This window comes from Jaculus jaculus, chromosome 4, assembly GCF_020740685.1.
Source record: "Jaculus jaculus isolate mJacJac1 chromosome 4, mJacJac1.mat.Y.cur, whole genome shotgun sequence".
Taxonomy (NCBI): domain Eukaryota; kingdom Metazoa; phylum Chordata; class Mammalia; order Rodentia; family Dipodidae; genus Jaculus; species Jaculus jaculus.
This window is the reverse complement of record NC_059105.1, coordinates 158,497,585-158,520,085: the sequence shown is the minus strand read 5'-3', so window position 1 is coordinate 158,520,085 and position 22,501 is coordinate 158,497,585. Positions and strand designations below refer to the sequence as shown.

At 45.9% G+C, this 22,501-nt stretch overlaps 1 protein-coding gene across 2 annotated transcripts in view; it reads right to left on the bottom strand.

Annotated features, from left to right (window-relative positions):
- Positions 1–3,171: 3,171 nt before the first annotated feature.
- Positions 3,172–22,501, bottom strand: part of Mylk (myosin light chain kinase) — a 350,277-nt gene continuing 330,947 nt past the window's right edge. For both annotated transcript variants that reach the window (XM_045146900.1, XM_045146901.1), the window contains 5 exons: positions 22,206–22,358; positions 18,888–19,011; positions 10,698–10,827; positions 8,724–8,855; positions 3,172–5,162 (listed from right to left, as the gene is read on the bottom strand). In XM_045146900.1, coding sequence (XP_045002835.1) covers positions 4,912–5,162; positions 8,724–8,855; positions 10,698–10,827; positions 18,888–19,011; positions 22,206–22,358 — 790 coding nt within the window. In that variant the 3' untranslated portion in view covers positions 3,172–4,911. The remainder of the gene's footprint in view (positions 5,163–8,723; positions 8,856–10,697; positions 10,828–18,887; positions 19,012–22,205; positions 22,359–22,501) is intronic.

The following is a 22,501-nucleotide window of genomic DNA, read 5'->3' as shown; positions in this document are numbered from 1 at the left end:
TCTCTGTGTTGTTCACTGTGGAATATGCCAGGCTAGCTGGCCTACAAGCTTCCAGAATTTACCATCTCCACCTTCCATCTCTCTGTAGGAGAGACGGTATTACAGCCACTCACTATTGTATTTGGCTTTATGTAGGTCCTGGGGACCCAAACTCAGGCTATCTCACTTGCAAAGATGTTTCCAGCCTTAAAAAAAAAAAATTAGGCCGGGTGTGGTGGCACATGCCTTCAATCCCAGCACTTGGGAGGCAGAGGTAGGAGGATCGCTGTGAGTTCAAGGCCACCCTGAGAATCCATAGTTAATTCCAGATCAGCCTGGACGGGAGTGAGACCCTACCCTCGAACCACCCACCAAAAAAAATTAGTTGGGTGTAGTGGCACACACCTTTAATCTCCACACTTGGAAAGGCAGAGGGAGGCAAATTTCTGTGATTCTATGCCACCCTGAGACTATATAGTAAATTCCAGGTCAGCCTGGGCTAGAACAAGACCCTACCTCAAAAAAATTATATGTATATATTACTTGAGAGAGAGAGAGAGAGAGAGAGAGAGAGAGAGAGAGAGAGGCAGATAGCAAGAGAATGGGCTCAACAGGGCTTCTAACCAGTGCAACAAACAGACTCCAGATGAATACGCCACCTTGTACATCTGGCTTTATGTGGTTATGGGGGAAATGAAACTGGGATCCTTAGGCTTTGCAGGCAAGCACCTTAACCACTGAGAAATCTCTCCATTCTGTTTGTGTGTGTGTGCTTGTGTGTGTGTGTGTGCGTGCATGTGTGTGTGTGTGTGTGTATTTGAGGTAGGGTCTCACTGTAGTCCAGTCTGACCTGGAATTCACTGTGTAGTCTCAGGGTGGCCTCGAACTCACAGCAGTCCTCCTACCTTTGCCTCCCAAATGCTGGTGTTTTTTGTTTGTTTTTGAGGTAGGGTCTTATTCTTGCCCAGGCTGACCTGCAATTCATTATCTATTAAAGGTGTGTGCCACCACGCCTGGCTTGTTGTTTTTTTTTATTTTTTATTTTTTTGAGTCAAGGTTCCTGCTGTATAGCCCACGTTGACCTCTAATTCACTATCTTCCAGCCTTAGCTCCCTGAACACTGGGGTTACAGAATGTGCCACCTTACAAGTCAAAAGTCATTCTTTTTTCTATTTTTAATTTTTCTTTTTATTTATTTGAGAGAGAAAGAGAGAAGGAGAGGAAGAGAATGGGCACGTCAGAACCTCCAGCCACTGCAAACGAACTCCAGATGCATGCGCCACCTTATGCATCTGGCTTACTTGGGTCCTGGGGAATTGAACTGAGGTCCTTTGGCTTTGCAGGCAAATGCCTTAACCACTAAGCCATCTCTCCAGCCCCAAAGTCATTCTTTATATAAGTTAGAGCTGACAATAGTCAGCATGTCTTCTCAGTTATATATAGAAATATCTTTCAGAGATGTGGCTCAGTGTACTTCTCAGAGTACTTCCCTAGAATTATCTTTTTATTTCTTTAATTTATTTTGAGAGAGAGATAATGAGCACACAAGGGCCTTGAGCTGCTGCGAATGAACTCCAGACACACGTGCCCCCTTGTGTGCACATGTGACATCATGTGCTTGCATTACTGTGGGTCTGGCTTATATGGGACCTAGAAATTCAAACATGAGTTCTTAGGCTTCACAGGCAAGCACCTTAACCTCTAAGCCATCTCTCTAGCCCCAGGAATATCTGTTTAATATGTACATCTGCAGTGTAAGGAATGATCTGGAAGTCCCCCACACATCTGTTTTTTTTCTTTTTTGAGGTAGGGGTTCACTGTAGCCCAGTCTAACCTAGAATTCAATATGTAGCCTCAGGGTGGCTTCAAACTCACAGCAATTCTCTTATTTCTACCCCTCCAAGTGCTGGGATTAAAGGCGTGCATCACCACGCCCAATGTCAATCTGGATTTCTTTTTAAAGTTTTTTTGTTTATTTTTATTTATTTATTTGATAGCAACAGACAGAGCGAGAAAGAGGCAGAGAGAGAGAATGGGCGTGCCAGGGCCTCCAGCCACTGCAAACAAACTCCAGACCCGTGCGCCCCCTTGTGCATCTGGCTAACGTGGGTCCTGGGGAATTGAGTCTCGAACCGTGGTCCTTAGGTTTCACAGGCAAGCGCTTAGCTGCTAAGCCATCTTTCCAGCCCGAGGATTTTTTTTTTTTTTTAAACCACCCTGGGAAAATGAATGTTGCACATTATATATCATACAGACTTTCTTTTTTGTTAACAAGGAATAAAAGTAATCATTTTCTTTAAAAATAATAATAAGTTCTTCACTAGAAAAATTTGTGGGTCATGGTTACTTTAAAATGTAGAAAAATTTAAATCTTATGTGGACAATGTACTGTTTTTCTGCAGACTATACCATAGGATCACAGAATCATCTAGCCCAACATTTAAGGGCACGTTTTTGAATTTTATCTAGAGTATCTTCAATTATTACTTGAACATCTCAAGACATAAGGACTGGCTGGCCTATATCAAAGAATCGACTTCCTACAGCACAGAAGTGGGCTCGGTGATAAGAAATGCTGCAACAGGGCTGGAGAGATGGCTTAGCGGTTAAGCGCTCGCCTGTGAAGCCTAAGGACCCCGGTTCGAGGCTCGGTTCCCCAGGTCCCACGTTAGCCAGATACACAAGGGGGCGCACGCGTCTGGAGTTCGTTTGCAGTGGCTGGAAGCCCTGGTGCACCCATTCTCTCTCTCTCCCTCTATCTGTCTTTCTCTCTGTGTCTGTCGCTCTCAAATAAATAAAATAAAAGAAAAGAAAAAGAAAAAGAAAGAAATGCTGCAACATCAACACATGGGAAGACTTGGCTGCCAGTAATGGAGCACCTCAAGGTTAACGGCTAAAACCAAGCCTTGGTAAATAGTAACCAGGATAATGATTATTTTGTCACGTGTAAAGACCTGCCACGTAGATTTAGCATTGTGATGTCCTGAAACTGCACGAAATACCCTGATAGAATGTAATGACATTAAACTGATGCTTTAGTGGGATTTTGAACTAAATGTGTAAATCAGGTCCGCTGTAAAAACAAGTGTGACCTTAAGTCATTGGTTGTAATTACCAAGACGTGTCTGCAGACTTTACAGTTGGTGGCACGGAGAAAAAAGAAACTATTAATAAAGATCGACAAACAGCATGTACTGTGGTATTCTTTATTTAAAAATTGTGAGCTAACTACAGTCATAGCATTCTCATTCATCACTCTGATGGCATAATAAACAGAACATTAACACAATCCCAAGAAGGCATTAACCTGTAAACACATGTATACACCACCCATGCACACACAACATACACGCAAGGATTATAGTCAAAACACAATGAAGAGTGAGGAAAAACACTTTGAATGCTCTATCAAATTAAAATCCCCCTATTATAATAAACTGTGGCAATACTGTGGCTATAATGAAAAATATCGTTAACTGTTTGAAAAGCAAAGATAGGAAAAACACTGGCAATTGGAAACTAGCAGCAAAAAGCAGCTAAAATAGAATGGAAGATAAAAAGATGAATTCTTTTCTAATGTTGATACTGCGTAGGATTGCACAGAAGTAATTTAAAATTGGTTTTGAGGAACTCTTAAAAAGTCTTTTGAAATATTAACTTGTTATACTTTACAAACAGTGAAAAAGTATTTGGAATGTTACACACACGCACACACAGAGGAAATGCACTAGGGGTATCAGTTTATGGTCTTTGTTTATGACCTTTAGAAAGCTTCATAAAGAAAAATGTAAGTGCCGATGTAGTGAGAGAAAGTTAAACATTTCTGAAGATGCAAGTCTGAGTGCATTCATCTGGACCAAGGATCTAGTTCGAGGATGAGGGTGAGGCAGGGATAACGCATTCAAAGAAGGAAAATAACTGGGGAACCGGCAAGGCAGGCTGAGCTCTTTGAAGGTGTTGAGAATGAAGATGTACTAAACTCAGGCTGTCTTAAGGGAGATTCCACAATACACGAGCTCTACAGTTCTTCATCCGTTTCCTAGTGCCTAATAAATAATTAAAAGGAACATTTCAGCAAACTGGACTTCCTACAGCCAGACATAGAAATCTTGACCGCACAAGCAGGCTGGTTTAAGAAGAAAAGCAAGGATTTCTTTGCCCCCCTCTTTCCCCCCCACCCCGGGGTTCTCATGCAAATGTATGAAGCCGCTAGACATTTGCAATGAGGGGGTGAGTTTAGACTTCCTACTGATTTAGAAGGAAGATTTTATTTCCCTAAGGAAGCCTGAAACATCCATGAGCAAGGGAGCTGTCTCCAGAATCTAAGAAGCACAGTTCATGTCGCACAGAACTCGTGACAAGTTCAGATCCAGAAAAGCTGACAGGTGGAACGGGGGAGAGATGGAAAGACTGTCTGCCTTATGTCTGGAATGGAGTGTGCCTCCTAAGTCAGCAGGGCTCAACTCCTTCCAGAACGGAGGGAGGGAGAAGAGGGGCTCTCTGGGTGGGGGAGAGGGGGAGGGAGGAGAGGGGCCTTCTGTCTCCAGGGCTCTGGGTTGAGATGCCCAGGGCCCTTGTAGTGCTTTGTAGTGAGTGGTCAGTTGGGAAATGCATGCCTTTTCCCAGACAAATATTTCTTTTGGTTATTTTCCCCCTCTAAAATCAGTTGGCAAAGTCGCTGGCGTGCGTTCTCCTCTAAATGAAATCTAGCTGCATTAGTTCTTAAGGTGCCAGCTAATTCAAATGAATGCCCATCGATAACACTGCCAGGTACGGCTGCTCGCTGTGCTGAACCAGCTCCCACAATGACTTAACTAGGTAACCTATCACACCGGGTGCTTTTACTAGCTTGAGTTTTGTTTGCTTGTTTTTGAGTTTTAAACAATTAGTCCTTTAAAAGTGACTTAGAAACTGCTTCTGTCTGGCTTCGCTTCACTCCTCCTCTTCCTCCTCTTCCCCTTCCCCTTCCCCTTCCTCCATGGTCTCCACAATGAGCTCCGCCGTGCAGGTGGCTTCGCCGAGACAGTTGACAGCCTTGCAGGTGTACTTGGCGTCGTCATCTCCGCAGACGTCGCTAATGATCAGGGAGCAGTTCCCGTCTTCATCGTAGTCTATTTGGAAGTGGCGAGACTCCCTAATGGACTGCTCGTCTTTGAACCAAACCACCTCTGGGTCCGGGTACCCTGCATCACAGGGAGAGAGCGCAGATTGAAGAAGCTGTTATTGACCCACACAAGCGATCCCTAAACTCTCTCTGTCGACTAACTGGGTCTAGAAAACAACAACAACAACAACAAAATTATAGTGTTGGCTGTTAGGGTTTGTTTTGCTATCTATATTAGAGTACGGGCATGTGTTATAAGTACTCATATCTGAAACACCAAGTAGGGTCATTTTTTTTTTAAATTTTTATTTATTTATTTGAGAGCGACAGACACAGAGAGAAAGACAGATAGAGGGAGAGAGAGAGAATGGGCGCGCCAGGGCTTCCAGCCTCTGCAAACGAACTCCAGACGCGTGCGCCCCCTTGTGCATCTGGCTAACGTGGGACCTGGGGAACCGAGCCTTGAACCGGGGTCCTTAGGCTTCACAGGCAAGCGCTTAACCGCTAAGCCATATCTCCAGCCCAGGGTCATTTTTTTTTGTGTTTTTGTTTGAGATACGGTCTTGGTAGGAAGTCCAGAGTAGCTTCCAGCTTACAGATGCCCAGCTTCAGACCTACAGGTGTGTGCCACTCCCAGCTTTGGGTAGGGTATCTTATTTTATTTATTTATTTGATTTTTTTCAAGGTAGGGTCTCACTCTAGCCCAGGCTGACCTGGAATTCACTATGGAGTCTCAGGGTGGCCTTGAACTCACGGCAATCCTCCTACCTCTACCTCCTGAGTGCTGGGATTAAAGGCGTGCGCCACCACGCCCAGCTAAGGGGCACTTTTGTAATACTAACCCTACTCCAATTACATATCTAAACATATTGGATGAAAAACGGTTTCAAGTTTAAATGTAGCAAGGTCTAACTTAAACAAATTTAAATTAAAAGCAAGAAAAAAATGAGCACAAGGGATCGTTTGGGATGGGAAATATTCTAAAATTTGACTGTGTTAGTGGCTGTATGACTGTGAATTTGTGAAAATCAGATGAATCATCTACATTTAAAATGAGTGAATTTTAGGGCATATAAATTATAACTCAATAAAGTAAATATTAGGTATATAAAGCATCAGTTAGAGTAAGTGGTTGAGTAATGTGGTTGTGTAATGTTGCTGAGAAAACGAAAGCCTATCGTAATCTGATATTGAAGCAGGTAATCTATGCCTGCAGTTAGGGCTGGAACTCACTAGCTGGTTTCATTTATGTATTAGTCATGTTCAGGGTCAAAAATACATGACATACCAACACATAAGTATATAGGTATTAATATTTTAAAAGAGTGTATTGATATATCTGTCACCAACATTGCCTGTTTTTGTTGTTGTTGTGGTTTTGTTTTTTTGTTTTTGTTTTGGTTTTTCGAGATAGGGTCTCGCTCTAGCCCAGGCTGACCTGGAATTCACTATGGAGTCTCAGGGTGGCCTCGAACTCACAGTGATCTTCCTACCTCTGCTTCCCGTGTGCTGAGATTAAAGGCGTGCGCCACCACGGCCGACACTTGTATGTTTTTTAACCTATCGTATGCCACAACCAACCTGCTCTTAAATTTTGGAGAAGTATTTTCAGATGAAAAAACTTACAGTGGTAAGCAGAATAGAATTACACATAAAATGTAAGAATTCTACCATTCTTTTTTTTTTTTTTTTGAGGTAGTGTCTCACTAGCCCAGGCTGACCTGGAATTCACTATGTAGTCTCAGGGTAGCCTTGAACTCCTGGTGATCCTCCTACCTCTGCCCCCCGAGTGCTGGGATAGTGTGTGTGCCACCACACCTGGCTAAATTCTACCATTCTTTACAAGGATAATTTTGTTTTTGTCAGAAACAGCATCCATAGGCTTTAACTTTTCATCAGGGCTCCAATCAGAAGTTATACAAGGGCTGGAGAGATGGTTTAGCAGTTAAGGCACACTTGTCTGTGAAGCCTAAAGACCCAGGTTCAATTTCCCAGTACCCATGTAAGCCAGATGCACAGGGTGACGCATGCATCTTGGAGTTTGTTTGCCGCAGAGACCCTGGTGTGCCCATTCTCTCTCATTCTCTCTCTCTCTCTCTCTATCTGCCTTTTTTTTCTCTCTCTCAAATAAAATAAATAATTAAAAATTTAAAAATAGGGCTGGAGAGATGGCTTAGCGGTTAAGTGCTTGCCTGTGAAGCCTAAGGACCCCGGTTCGAGGCTCAGTTCCCCAGATCCCACGTTAGCCAGATGCACAAGGGGGCGCACGCGTCTGGAGTTCGTTTGCAGAGGCTGGAAGCCCTGGCGCGCCCATTCTCTCTCTCTGTCCCTCTATCTGTCTTTCTCTCTGTGTCTGTCGCTCTCAAATAAATAAATAAAATTTAAAAAAAAATTTAAAAATAAACATAAGTTATGCAAATACCAAGGGAGATAATCCCAGAGAGAAAAGACGACAGTCCTGATCTGATAAATGTTTTCAAATTTAAAAAGGAAAAAGGGAGTGACTTCAGAAGACTCAGACAGTGGTGAGGGAGCAAGACTCCAGAAACTTCTGCAGAATGCCCATGTCTGAGGACTTCACCATTACCAAAGGCAACACGTATTAAAAAGAGAGAGAGAGGGGACTATGGCAGGCAAAACATTAAAAGGCATTTTAGTACTATAAAATCACAGGAGAAAAATTGTTTCTCCATGCCTAACACTGGGTGATCTCCTCAAAAGGCATCGGAGTGACAGTCCTGGAGGGTCACATGCAGTGTGACACACGGCTCGCCCTCCTTGTGGTGCAGGGCTGAGTGGCCTTGGGGAGTTTTCTCAATAAGCCTCTGTGCTTTCCTTGGCCAGATGGAGATGGGAGATAACCCTTTACTCTGTTGGCACGGGAGAGCCAGAGCCTTATCTCATTCTGCCCCTCTTCACTCTGGCATGTTGCAATCTGCGGAAACCGAAAGGCCCTTGTGTCATCAAGTTCACTATTTCCCAGGGGCTTCTGTGGCTGGATTACTCCTGAGGGGCCTGGACGCTCCCCGAAAAATAGGGTGCAAACTGAGAGATTGGCTTCATGGGCTGAGCTCCAACCCCCCCCACACACTGTGACGTCACATCCCAGGCTCTCCCTCCGCACTTAGCAACCTACCTTTACTGCAAGGACAGGCTTCCCCTTTCCACATGTGGCCTCACAAGAACCCCTGTGGCCCCAACAGGTGTGCAATGATCATTTTGCACACGAGGGGCCTGCATTCAGTAGTGACCTCAAGGTCACACAACTGGCTGAGTCGCGGCTGAGCTGGCCAAGTCCAATCGTTGGCCATTTGCGCCAACCTTCCCTTGAGAGTCTCTTGTGGGCAGCGGGCGGTGGGGGTGGTGGTATGTTTAAGCCTTGTTTAAGTGTTTTTCTAGTGACTGGTGTGAGTAGATGACCTTTCAAGTGGGCCCTGCGGCACAGTCCATGAAGCCCACTAGCCTTTAGGAAGTAGGAGAGGAGGAGAGGGTGACCCTTTAGAGCCAGTTCCCACTTGCCCATTTGTCCCTCAGGGCCTGCCTGCTCCTATCACTCTGGGTAGGACAGACCTGGCCACTTGCCCAGGGTCCTACTGGGCAGCCATCCCCTTGTGCCTTGAGAGGCCTGGCCACAGCTTACCTTCAATCTTGCAGTCAAATCTAGCAGCACTTCCCTCTACAACTTCCAGATCACGAATGGTCTTCGAGAAATAGGGCTTCACATGGGGCTTTTCCTCTGCAACGGCCTCAAGGAAAGCCTGCGACACATCCTCTAGAAGACCCAAAAAGGACAATGTCATTTCTTTACTCCCTGTCCTTTCCCTAGCTTCCTAGGTTTTTTAAAAAATATTTTATTTTTCTTTATTTATTTGAGAGAGAGAAATAATCAAGAAAGAGACAGATAGAGAGACAGAATGGGCGCGCCAGGGCCTCTAGCCTCTGCAAACGAACTCCAGACACATGCGCCCCCTTGTGCACCTGGCTTATGTGGGTTCTGGGGAATTGAACCTGGATCCTTTAGCTTCTCAGGCAAGCGCCTTAAACACTAAGCCATTTTTCTGGCCCCAGCTTCCTAGTTTTAAAAGGCACTTTTCTTTTCTTCTTCTTTTTTTTTAATTTAGCAAATAATGCAGCTTAGAAAAGTGAATCATAGCATGCCTTTCTCCTGGGGACAAATTGGTGTGCTGCCAAATAGTTTTTGGCAACAGAGAGCACTATGCCCAAAATGGAGAACTGTTCAGCCTCCCCCTTCCCTGATGCTGACACATCGAAAAAAAAAAAAAAGAAGTCACCTTTTAAAAGGATTTCTGGCTGCATTTCAGGCTGTTTCCGAATGTGGGTGACAGTGCCCAAGAAGGACAGAACCTCACTTCTTGGTCCCCTCTACCCTCTGGCTGCAGCAGGTCTCCTGACAAGCAAGGAGCCGGGTTCTAGAGCCACGGCAGCTGGCCGGAGTTCTCTTCTCCTGGCCTCTATCCCTTTCAGGGAAAGGTACAACCTGGAGGGGCGCCTGGGTTCTCCCCCTTCCATCCAGGCTACTTCCGGGCCAGAGGAAGAGAAGCAAGAGCGCCCTCGACTCTTGTCCCTGGCAGCAAGAAAGCTCTGGAGAAACCAGCTATGGGGCCGTGCCAGTTGCCCTTCTTTTGAGCACAAAAGCAATCTAGGCTTTAAGCTTCTCGCCTGCCGGTAACAAAAGCACTAGGCAGTGGGGAAGAGGGATGTCTTATGGCCCAAAAGGCACCTCAAGAAGATAAGGGTCTGGGGCTGGAGAGATGGCTTCGTGGTTAAGGCGCTTGCCTAGGAGGCTTAAGGACTCGGGTTCACGTTAGCCAGATGCACGAGGTGGCGCACGCGTCTGGAGTTGGTTTGCAGTAGCTGAAGGCCCTGGCGTGCCCATTCTCTATCTGCCTCTTTCTTTCTCTCTCAAATAAATAAAAATAAAATATTTTTTTAAAAAGAGAAGAGCCAGCTCTGTGTGCACCCAAAACATCATGAAGCCAAAGCCTTCACTGTGGGGGTGGCTGGGGTGGCATCCACCAAGGCTGGACAAGGAGCTAGTCCTTTCTGTACCAGGACAGGCTTGCTGACCACAGTCTGTCTAGGTCACACATGCTTCAGCAGCATAAATGCTGTCATGGGAACACGGACTCTATGAGTTGATTTCTATTCAAAGGAAAACACAAGTACAGTAGAAGACAGAAGGATTTTTTTTTTTTACAATTTCCATAGCTATATGTGATTTTTGTTTTACTTTTTGACTATCAATATGCAAAAGTCTCAAAGTCTCACCATTGTAAAAGAAAAAAAGCTTTCAATAAAGACTTTCTTAATTTTTATACAAAAGTTAGAGGCCAGAATAGGCAATCATTTAGTTCTATCAGACAAATAATAGCTTTTACTTTGAAAATAGTTAAGCTTAAGGTTTCACAATTAAATAATAATCACTAGCATTAGCAGTTGTCAGGGAAACCCCAAAAGTTCTTCTGAATGTATCCTGGTGGTGTATATTAAAAAAAAAACAACAACCCCCAAATCCCAAATCCTTACAGTGCCCGTCCACCTCCAATGCTTTGCCCATGAAGTGCTTGGAGAAAACCCTGCTGGTTTCCCTTACCTTCAGACTCTAGTTTCTCTGCGTTGAGCGGGCTGGTCGGTGACCCTGTTGAAGATTTCCTGCCGCTGAGCCCTGAGATCATTGCCATAGAGGACAGTCTTCCGATGGCTCTCACAGCATTGCCTGTTTTCTGGAAAATAGACACGAGGGTGGCGCTTACACAGTGTCCCTGGTTCCTGTGGGTCTGCACTCAGGATGAAAAGTCCAGGCCGGGAGAAGGACCCAGGGTCTCCGCAGTGAGCCCAGCCTCGCTCAGCCCACACTATCAGCGTGTCTGAAGATGTTCGGAGAATGGAATGGGGACTAGAACTGATGTGTGCGTTAATGTGACTAAACAAGGTCAACATGAGACAAAACCCTTTTCATTCTGTGCTTCAACTCCCATAAAAGGGATAGTTTATATAAAGCAACTGCAGGCTGAGACAGCTCCAAAGACTTATTGCTGCTGGGCCCAGGAGGGGCTGTTTCTCATAAAACAATGCCTGCGATAGGATTTTTAATTGGTGGAGAAGAAAGTACAGCTCCCACATGTCCTGATGATAAAATTTAATAAACCCCCTTATTGACCTTGGGCAAGCCACTTAACCTCTCTGGGTTTCATTTACATGCAGCGCCTAAGGACAGTGTTGGGTAAGAGGATCTCCAAAGTTCCATTTAGTTCAGTTTAGGATTCAGATACTTAAGAGATTTCAAGAAAGTCCCAGGTTGGCCCCAGCACAAGTCTCTGGCTGTGCAACGGAGACTGGAGGGGGTGCTCCTTCCCGGTATCCATGAGGCAGCTAGACAAGCATCCAAAGGGGGCCTTGGGAGAGGATGGCGTTTCTGCTAATAAGGATCAGAACTAAGCATAGGATTTAGGTCAAGAGATACTCAAAGCACACAGTTTTACCTCTTTTTTTAAGTTTATTTATGAGAGAGTGAGAGAGAAAGAAAGAGGCAGATAGAGAGAGAGAGAGAGAATGGGCCTCCAGCCTCTGTAAACGAACTGCAGACACATGCGCCACCTTGTGCATCTGGTTTACGTGGGTCCTGGGGAATCCAACCTGGGTCATTTGGCTTTGCAGGCAAACTTAACTGCTAAGCCATATCTCTAGCCCCTCCCTTTTTTTTTTTTTTTTTTTTGTTTGTTTGAGGTAGGGTCTTGTTCTAGCTCAGACTGACCTGGAATTCAGGATGGAATTCATTCAGGGTGGCCTTGAACTCACAGTGATCCTCCTACCTCTCTGCCTCCAGAGTGCTGGGATCAAGGGCGTGCGCCACCACACCCTGTTGAAGCTTTTTTTTTAAACTTCCAATCAAGCTTCTCAACCTTTTCCTAAGGTCAGTGGGATTGACTGTGATAACCTTATTGTTAGGCACCCACAAAGCAGGCCTCACAGCAGAGCAGATGGGCTCCTTATCCTTTCTGGGAGAGGAAGAAAACAGGCTCTTCCACTCACTCAGTGATCCTCATACTGTGCTGGCAAAGTCGTCTGCCTCCTGAATTAATTTCACACACTCATACATTTTGGTAAAAACCTCACAATTTGGACTGTCTGAAAAGCTTGCGCTTTCAGTAAAAAGTTCACGATTTCAAAAGCACTCACGAGGCAGAGGTAGGAGGATCGCCGAGAGTTCGAGGCCACCCTGAGACAACATGGTGGATTCCAGGTCAGCCTGAGCTAGAGTGAGACCCTACCTCAAAAAAACCAAAAAATAAAAAAATAAAAATTAAAAAGTGAAGAATTTCAGGATGTTAAGGGATTACATAGAAGCTTGAGTATGTATACGCATGTATATATGTGCTCCTACGGACTGGGACTGCGTAGCAGCGTCAGGCTGTCTGGGAAGAGGCTCGTAGCTGGTGGCCTGCTTGCCGTGCCTGCTGCGGAATGGAGACCTTGCTCTTCCCGTGGGAATCTACCTTGCCATGGGGAGTTAATCAGGTAGATTCAAGGTCTCATCAGCCTACATCCTACCCCAGGGGACTCTCCACTCTCCGTCTTCCTTTCCAACACATCCTGGTTTGCAAGCAAATGCCAGGGCTCTAGACTGAGAGATCCTTCCAGGAACAGGTCAGTTTTCCGGCCACTCATTGATCACTGTGAGATCTTCTGCAAGTTAGTTCTTTCCTGCTCTTCGGACCTCAGTGACTGGATTCTGGGTTAGAATACGGATGATATTTTTTCCCCCTTGCAGCTATAAGTCTTCCCAAAAAGACTGATTCATGCTCATGAATGTATGAAGGAAACTTCTTTCCTCTTGAGCCTAGGGCCTTCCTAGTTCCAGACATCTGGATTGGTATTGATCAAGGCTACTTTTATTTTAGGGAGAGATGATTTTTTTTTGTTTTAATCTTGCTTTTTTTTTTTTTTTCCAGGTAGGGTCTCACTCTAGCCCAGGTTGACCTGGAATTCACTATGTAGTCTCAGGGTGGCCTTGAACTCACGGTGATCCTCCTACCTCTGCTTCCCAAGTGCTGGGACTAAAGGTGTGTGCCACCACGCCTGGCTGGTCATCTTGCTTTTATTTTGTAATGAAATGACAAATATGAAGTTATCAGACTGGGGCAAATATTATAATTTTTCAGAGTGCATAACAAATATACCGCAAGCAAGCAGTATCATGTGGGGGAGTTTTCCAGAAGATGTGCATATTGGGCCTATGGTTTTCTGAGCAAGGAGACATGTAAGTGCTTTATAAGGAAAATTTAAAAGTACAATCAGTGTCAGAATTCATTCCTTGGAAAATGATTTCTGCAAAACTATTAGTAAACAACTTTCAGAACTAGAAACGAAATACATCTGTAAGCTCTCATCTTCTAGTTTTATCTCCCTGAGCTGAACATTGATTGCTGATCTCCCAAACCTTTGGAAATTGCTGGGACAAAAAGCAAAACAGGGCTGGACAGATGGCTTAGCAGTTAAGGCCCTTGCCTGAAAAGCCAAAGGACCCAGGTTTGATTCCCCCAGGACCCATGTAAACCAGACGCACAAGGTGGCACATGCATCTGGAGTTTGTTTGAAGCAGCTGGAGGCTCTAGTGTGCCCATTCTCCCTTCTCTTCCCAAATAAATAAATAAATAAATAAATAAATAAATAAATGCAGTAAAGTTTCCATTATTCTACCTTGTGTCACAGGCAAGTGCTAAGGCTGGCTTCCAGTGTTCCTGGCAGGCAATGTCTGTCCGGGCTCTCCAGCCCTTGGGAAGCCAGCAAGAATGACTAATCATCTTTTTTTTTTTTTTTTTTTTTTTTGCCCAGGACTGTGGGGTTTCCTGGGGTTAGGGTCTTCCAGTGTTAACAGTCACACAGTCCCTGGCAAACTTCAGCAAGCTGGTCACCTTAGCATGAGCCAGCCATCCATGCTCCACATACACACCAGGAGTCCCAGGGCAAGGAAGTCCCATGAGAAGTCTATTTTCCCCCTAAGTGATGGCCAAGAACAGTCTGGGATACACTGAGTCTAGTAAGCCCTATTCTCCTGCTCCGCTTACCCCTGCTGCTCTTTCTCACCATCATGTCTGTGTAAAATTCCCTCAATGTAAATGACAACTATACCTTCTTGGGGCTGAGGAGATGGCTCAGTGGTTAGAGGCACTTGTTCGCAAGCCTACTGAACCGAGGCCGATCACCCAGCGCCCAGCGTAAAGCCACACACAGACTGGCCCATGTCTATAATCCCCAATGCACCCATGGAACTGGGAGGCAGAGCCAGCAGCACACACTAAAACAAACAAGGGGGACCCTGTCTCAAGCCAGGTCGAAAGAGGTTTCTGGGTGTTCTGCCCACCTTTCTCCCTCCATTGACTTAGCCCACTCCTTCCTGCCCCACTTCACTCCATTGGCTGCTTCAAGATGAAACCCCTGTTCCAAGGGAAGCTAAATCAGTCCTGTGGTTGGAGGTTAAACGCGGAGAGGATTTCCCTAAGAAAAGCGACTTAACAGCAGGTCATAAATAGCTGAAATTACACGTCAGGGACATTCCCATTGCATGATATTCTCGTGGACTAACTTGTGTGCAATTTTCTAAAACCTAAACTGCTGATTTTATGGAAAAAGTCATTCCGAATGCTTTCGCCTGGATTCAAATAGGAAAATAGGTTATTTTTCCAAATTCGTCTTTTTCTCCCTGAAACCCCTCTGGCCAATGACACTGTGAATAACATGTCAAATGATCAAGATATCAGCATAAAGTATGATTCTCTGACTCTGGAGATTTAAAAAAAAAGTCAGTCCCCCCCCCCCCTTTTTTTTTAATCTCCCTCAGCTCTTCTCTGAGCCTATGCCCCGGGGTTTTGGCATTCTCCCAGCTTTGGGCCATTTCTACTTAACCCAGAACCTTCTTCAAGTTCAATCCAGTTAGACTTGCTCCTCTGAGGGCTTTCATGTCCTGTCCTGTCCCGTCCTTTCTTTCTTTATATTTAGGTTTATTTCTTATAAACAATACCAATATTTTCATTTTAAATTTCATATCAAATCATTGGTCACTATGATGTCCACATGGCAATTTGGTATCGTCTTCTTATAGATTTCAGGTACAAGTGGCCAAAAGTGAGCATTCATTTACCTTCCCACTGTCTTTGGCACAGTTTCTGGTTTCTGAGATATAAAAGTGTAGCTTTAAGGTGGCCAAGGATAAGAACGTAACAGTTATGGATCTAGCTCCACGCAAGTACATGTTCAGGTTAAGTATTATTTACAAGATGAGAACTGAAGCACAGACTTTTAAAAAAGTCAGTTATCTTCCCCCCAGCCTGGATATCCCTGACCTCACAGTGCATGACATTACCTACACAAGACCATCATAATAAGAGGAAAAGACCATGACATCAAAATAAAAGAGAGATTGATTGAGATGGGAAAGGGATATGATGGAGAGTGGAGTTTCAAAGGGGAAAGTGCAGGGAGGGAGGGTATTATCATGGGATATTTTTTATAATCATGGAAGTTGTTAATGAAAAAAATTAAAAAAATTAAATTTTAAAAGTCAGTTATCTTTATAAATTGGCAGAAGGAGAAGCAGAAGATTCTAAGGAGCAGGGCCTGGGTCACCAGTTCTGTCCTGACTTTCTTGAAGTAGCTCTGAGATCTGCTGGCCAGAGGAGCATCAACAAAGACAATCTTTGATTTAGTAGACATTTATTTTCTTTTCTTTTTGTTAAGTGTGTGTGTGGGGGGTGGTGGTGGTGGTATTTGGTACTCCAACCTTAAAGGCTTCCAGAAGGTAAACAGTACTGGGCTCCAACTCACCTTGCATTTGAGGGAGCCAGGAGACCAGCCCAGCCCTTCACCCCTGGTAAGGTGTGTGCAAAGTAAGAACCACCTTCCCTGTAGCAGAGCTCTGGCTGCCATGTGCTTGGGTTGGCAGTACATTAAAGCCCACACCTGCGGGCCCCTGTGATGCTTTCACTCCCCTTCTCAGCCTCTGTGGAAAGTTGTGGCTTTCAAGGGAATTGTACTTTAGTCGCCCCACGGGGCAGTGGCCACTGTCTCCATGGTTCCAGGGTCCTGAGTCCCCAGATAAAGACTCTGCTCCTATCTAGCCCAGTGCAGCCTGGTGGACCAGTTCCCACCTGGCTTTACCTCCACTGTGTTCTGGCTCCTTCCTGTCTGGGTTCAGCAATGGCCTGTGCTTAAATTTTCAGCTCTTGCCCCTGGAACGTTTCCTCACAACCACAACCATCCTGGTGGAATGGCCCCTCTCCATCCACACTCACATATATGGTTATGAGTTTATAATTCCTGGTGTGCCCTGTCCTTTTATGTCTACTTGTTGCAGTTTGCCCATGCACTATACATTCTCTGGGCAGGGAAGCTACGTTCTCTCCAGGAGATCAGGAGTATGACAATTCAAAAATAATCAAATATGAGCCAGGCATGGCGGTGCACGCCTTTAATTCCAGCACTCGGGAGGCAGAGGTAGGAGGACTGCCATGAGTTCAAGGCCACCCTGAGACTCCATAGTGAATTCCAGGTCAGCCTGGGCTAGAGTGAGACCCTACCTTGAAAAACCAAAACCTAACTAAATAAATACAAAATCAAATGTGGCTTGGATGATACTTTTACTATTGCATTATCAAGACTATGCACTTGGGAGTAAGGTTTTGGGTTTCAATTCTGACGTTTCCACTTATCTTTGTGCTCCTGGGTGACTTTTCTAATCTTTTCTGCCTTGGTTTGTCTGTAACATGGAAATAATAACAGTAATAGTGCCTCCTAGGATGTAAAAGCAATGACCAGCAAGAGTACAGAACGGGGGCTGGAGGGATGGCTTAATGGTTAAGGCATTTGCCTGCAAAGCCAAAGGACCCAGGTTTGATTCCCCAGGACCCACGTTAGCCAGATGCACAAGAGGATGCATGCATCTGGAGTTTGTTTACAGTGGCTGGAGGCCCTGGTGCGCCCATTCTCTCTCTCTCTCTCTCTCTCCCTCTTGTTCTCTGTTAAATAAATAAATAAATAGAAAATTAGTGTTACCTAAAAAAAAACAGAGTACGGAATGGGTCCATGGCAAGCCCTATAGACACATTAGCTACTGGTGGCATTTCTGGGTGCTCTTGTGCCCTGGAACTGTGCTAAAGGCCATAGGGAGATGGTCTCATATAATTTATTATTATTTTTTTCGAGGTAGGGTCTCACTCTGGCTCAGGCTGACCTGGAATTCACTATGTAGTCTCAGGGTGGCCTCGAACTCTCAGTGATCCTCCTTCCTCTGCCTCCTAAGTGCTGGGATTAAAGGCGTGAACCACCACGCCTGGTTTAAATTTTTATCAATGCTTTTGAAGGGTTAATAGCTTTCCCTGGAAACCAGAGGGAACTAAAGAGTTAACAAGTATTCCTAAGACTAGAAGGACATAAAGAAACAGCAGAGGCATTCAGCCCCAGACAAGCCCAACACCTTCCCTGATTGATGGACTCCCCTTATCTTAGATGGCCTTGAAGATACAGAAACAATCTGGGTCTCCTCCCTTAGATATTCCTGGCTGAAGAAGCCTATTCTGAACAAGGACACAAACAGCTACAAGTTCCTTATCTACTGCACCTGGTCCAGTCTGTTTTTCTTGGGATCCTCCTTATACCCTTACACCCCAGCCTGGCCCAATGCTTCAGCCTTCAATCCCATGGGAAAGCTGAGGCCCCTCCCTGTTCCCCTCAATATACAGTCTGTCTGTAGAGACCAAGACTGGTGTTCTCTTTCGCTTTTGTTACACTGTGATGTTCACATGGGTGTTACCTCTTCCTGACAGGTGAGAAAATGGTTTACAGCAAAGCTAACTCCTTTGCCTAAGGATCGCACCACTTCTCCTTTGGAGCAGAGTCTTCCTCCTCTATGACAAGGAAATGTGTGAGCCAGAAAGAAGGCCATGTCCTCCAGGGCTGCCAGACAGGCCCCAGGGTGGTGCTGCTTAGTCACAGCTATGAAGATGTGCCAGTCAGCAGTTTAGCCTGAGGGGGAAGGGTCAGGGTGCTTGAGGCCTCCCTTACTGATCTCTTCTCAGCTTAGCCTGGGGAGAGGGTCAGGGTGCCTGAGGCTTCCCTTACTGATCTCAGCTTAGCCTGGGGAGGGGGTCAGGGTGCCTGAGGCCTCCCTTACTGATCTCTTCTCAGCTTAGCCTGAAGAGGGGGTGTCAGGGTGCTTGAGGCCTCCCTTACTGATCTCTTCTCAGCTTAGCCTGAAGAGGGGGTGTCAGGGTGCTTGAGGCCTCCCTTACTGATCTCCTCTCAGCTTAGCCTGAAGAGGGGGTGTCAGGGTGCTTGAGGCCTCCCTTACTGATCTCCTCTCAGCTTAGCCTGAAGAGGGGGGTCAGGGTGCTTGAGGCCTCCCTTACTGATCTCTCAGTTTAGCCTGGGGAGGGGGTCAGGGTACATGAGGCCTCCCTTACTGATTTCTTTTCAATTTAGCCTAAGGGGGGAGGATCAGGGTGCTTGAGGCCTCCCTTACTGATCTCCTCTCAGCTTAGCCTGTGGGGGGGGGGGGAGGGTCAGGGTGCATGAAGCCTCCATTAAGGGTGTCTCTAGGATTAAGTTTGTGAAATCAATTTCTTCTGAGCAAAGGACTCTGCTCAGGACCTAAGTGAAAGTAAGTCTGTGCTGTCTAAATTGGTCCCAGACTATTTCAGGAGCTAATTCAAACTCGAAGTGAGGCTAGCATTAAGTTGGACGGGAGAGTGGTTTGAACAAAGTCAATATGAAGAGCCGCATCTTTTACCTGCCATTTCCTTCTTGCCATGTATTTCTTCATCCGGTCCTTGGAGAGCTTCTTAGCCTCCATGTTCTTGGTGTCTTTCATCAGCCATGGGTGCTGAAGGCACTGGGTGCAGTTCAAGCGCTCTCTGATAAAGGCAGAGATTACAGGGTTTCTGAGCAGAGGCAGAACTCAAGAGATGACTAGCCAGACCAGAAATGGGGAGTCACCTGACTCCGGTTACATAAGGCACAGCCCAGGGCTCCCCAGTCCTAAGATCAGCGTCATTGTGTGCTTGGTTTTCCCTACTTTTGGTCTGGGTTATAGCGACTGGACCCTGCACAGGTCAGCGTTACGAAGGGTCTAACCACAGGCAGAGCGGCTGGAGTCTCGTGACCTTCTTCTGGGGGTCCAGGAAGGTCAATGCTACACAGGGCAGGTGTGTCTGGAAATGGTTGGCACCGTATCCCAGGGTGGGGTCATTCTGCTAGTTACATTGGAGCTGGGGCCTATCGGGGGCCTAATCTTTTTTGCCTCTTCATCTAGGGAGTTGGAGAGAGTGACAATCTTTGAACTCTTCTGTCTTCTGGTGTGGGAATCAGGTTTTTCCTGTTATGGTTCAAAGAGGTATGTCCTACTCATAAATCATGATATGAATTGCACTGACACTCATTTGATCTTTGTGATAGCTCTGGGCATCTTGAAATACTTCACTTTCATTGTGACAAGATGAATGAAATCCAAAGAATCAGGTGTGAACATCTAGGCAAAAGGACTAGAAAGAAGCATCGCCCCTGATGAGATTTTTAGATAAAGGGATTATGGATGATTCAAACTGCCTTGTATTCTTCAAATTTCTACAATTTACATTTCTTACTTCCTAACAGGAAGAGATATTTTAAAGTGTTATCAGATAGAAATTTCTGGTCGAAGAACTGTCCAGTGTAAGTCTGTGGGAGGGGTTGGAGATACACTTGCTTAGCATAAGGCCCTGGGTTCAGGCCTCATTATCTAAAAAAAAAAAAAAAAAAAAAAAAAAAAAAAAAAAAAATCTCAGGGGCTGAGAAAATGGCTTAGCAGTTAAGGCATTTGCCTGCGAAGCCTAAGGACCCTGGTTCGATTCCCCAGGACCCATGTAAGCCAGATGCACAAGGGGGCGCATGAGTCTGGAGTTTGTTCGCAGTGGCTGGAGGCCCTGACACATCCATTCTCTCTTTCTTTCTATTTACCTCTTTTTTTTTTCTCTCTGAAGTAAATAAATAAATAAAATATTTTTTTAGAATTTCAAAAGACTGATTCCCCAAACCAAAAAAAAAAAAAAAAAAAAAAAAAAAGACAAAAACAAACCAGCAAAACCAGCCGGCTATGGTGGCACACGCCTTTAATCCCAGCACTCAGGAGGCAGAGGTAGGAGGATCACCATGAGTTCGAGGCCACCCTGAGACTACATAGTGAATTCCAGGTCAGCCTGAGCCAGAGTGAGACCCTACCTCGAAAAATCAAAAAAAATCCAAGCACCCAAGGGAACTAAGAGTTTATGGGAATGAAGATCAATTCTATGGCAAGTCCATTACATGGGCACAGGGGAGACCAACGCAGCCTGTTGCTGAATTAAGTTAAGGTCAAGTGAGAAAATAAGTTGTATACATAGTACTTTTTCTACCAAATCTTCAGCGAATGAAGCTTAGTTGTTAGAAGGGAGTTGTCCATCTTGGGAATAGAAGGGAATCTACACGTCCCCAAACAACATCCCAGTCTTTTGTGGATCACGCTACTTCTGGTTAAAAACAACAACAACAAAAACAACTGTGATGGCAAAAAGTATCTCCGTGGAATGTGGATGATCACTGTGGAAGCCTGGCTTTGAGACGATGGCTAACGATGGCTCCAGAGGCCCAAGCGTCAGGTACTGGGAGAAGCAGATCTGCCCATCTAAGAGCACTTCCCAACAGCTCTCCTGTCCCTGGGATGGGGAGGAGCAAGCTACAGCCACAGTGGGTCGTGCCAAGTCATCTGCCAATGATGAGCCTCCTGCCCGCTCCCGGAGGTAGCTAGTTACCTCCTTCTACATTTCTGTCACCCCATGTATGTCAACATCACCCTTCTAGGCATGGTCAAACTACCGCCATCGCTAAATCCCATTCAGAGCTTGGGGGACTGAAGCTAGGCTACCTGTTTACATTGGGTGAGGCCACCCAGTAGGTTGAACGTGTCATCTGACGCCCACAGTTCCTACCTGGGGCAGCTCCTCCAGCTTGAGCTTCTCACACAGAGCCTCTCACCTTGTGACTAGCTGATTACTGTCACCACTACAGACACGCCAACAGTGCTGTGTAGCTTCAGCCCGCCTCCCTCTATTTCTCTAAACTCAGGCCATCAGCTTAATTCCAGCCTCGAGGGAGGGCCATGTGCCTGGCCTGCATAAGCAGAGATATACCAGCCAGCACCCAGTGTTAGCCACTGTGTTCTGTTTGAGAAGGAACTGGGCCCTGACCAGGCAGCGATTCAGATGTGCAAACAACACTAAACCAAGATTATTCAATCTGAGGATAGAAGAACTCTCCAATAGGCTGTTTGCAGCCTTTGTCATTTGTGCTTGTGTGAGCCCGGAAGAAGGGTTGTATGGTCACCAAGGATTCAAAGACCCCGCCCCCCTCAGCAAGACATAGATAATAACAGGGCATAGGCTGGAGAGATGGCTTAGCGGTTAAGGCACTTGTCTATGAAGTCTAAGGACCTAGGTTCGATTCCCCAGTACCCACGTAAGCCAGATCAACAAGGTGGCACATGCATTTGTAGTTTGTTTGCAGTGGCTGGAGGCCCTCTCTTTCAAATAATAAAATTAAATATATATTGGTTTTTCGAGGCAGGGTCTCACCCTGGCCCAAGCTGATCTGGAATTCACTATGTAGTCTCAGGGTGGCCTCGAACTCACGGCGATCCTCCCACCTCTGCCTCCCGAGTGCTGGGACTAAAGGCGTGCGCCACCACACCCGGCAAATAAAATATTGTTTTAAAAGGGTAGTTGTCACTCACACAGATGAACTGCCTTTTCTTTGTGACCCTTGTTTTTTTTTTGGGGGGGGATCACTTTTCCAGTGAGGTTTCTGTTTTCCTAAAGATGGATACACTGTCTGGCACCCGGAAACAGAGGTCCAAGAGACCCAGACCCTTGAGTGCACACACGCCTGCAGTTTGGGTCCCTCAGAGGCCACCCACCCCTTCTCAGGGAGCAAGGACTGATAGGGAGCCAAGACACAGCTCCACAGGGGAAGGGTGGCCCTGCCTCCTGGCACCCACATAGGGACTGGGGGAGAGGACGCTGCGATTCCAGCTCATTACTTCATATCTTTCTTCAGCAAGTTGCTGATGAAATCCTTGGCGTCGTCAGAGATCTCATCGAATGCCTCGTCGTCAAAGTCCCAGGTGGCTGAGGTGACATTGGCCAAGGTCTCGTTGTCGTTGTCACCCATGAACGGGGAGAGTCCGCTGACCCTGAGGGAGAAGAACAGGAGAACAAGAGTGAGGGGAGACGGGGAGGATAGCTTGCAGGGAAAGGGGGCATGGCTCCCCTCAAATGAGTGCTGAGGGCAAAGGAAAGTGCTGGCAGAGCCTCCAGCGGATACTTCCAGGATCTC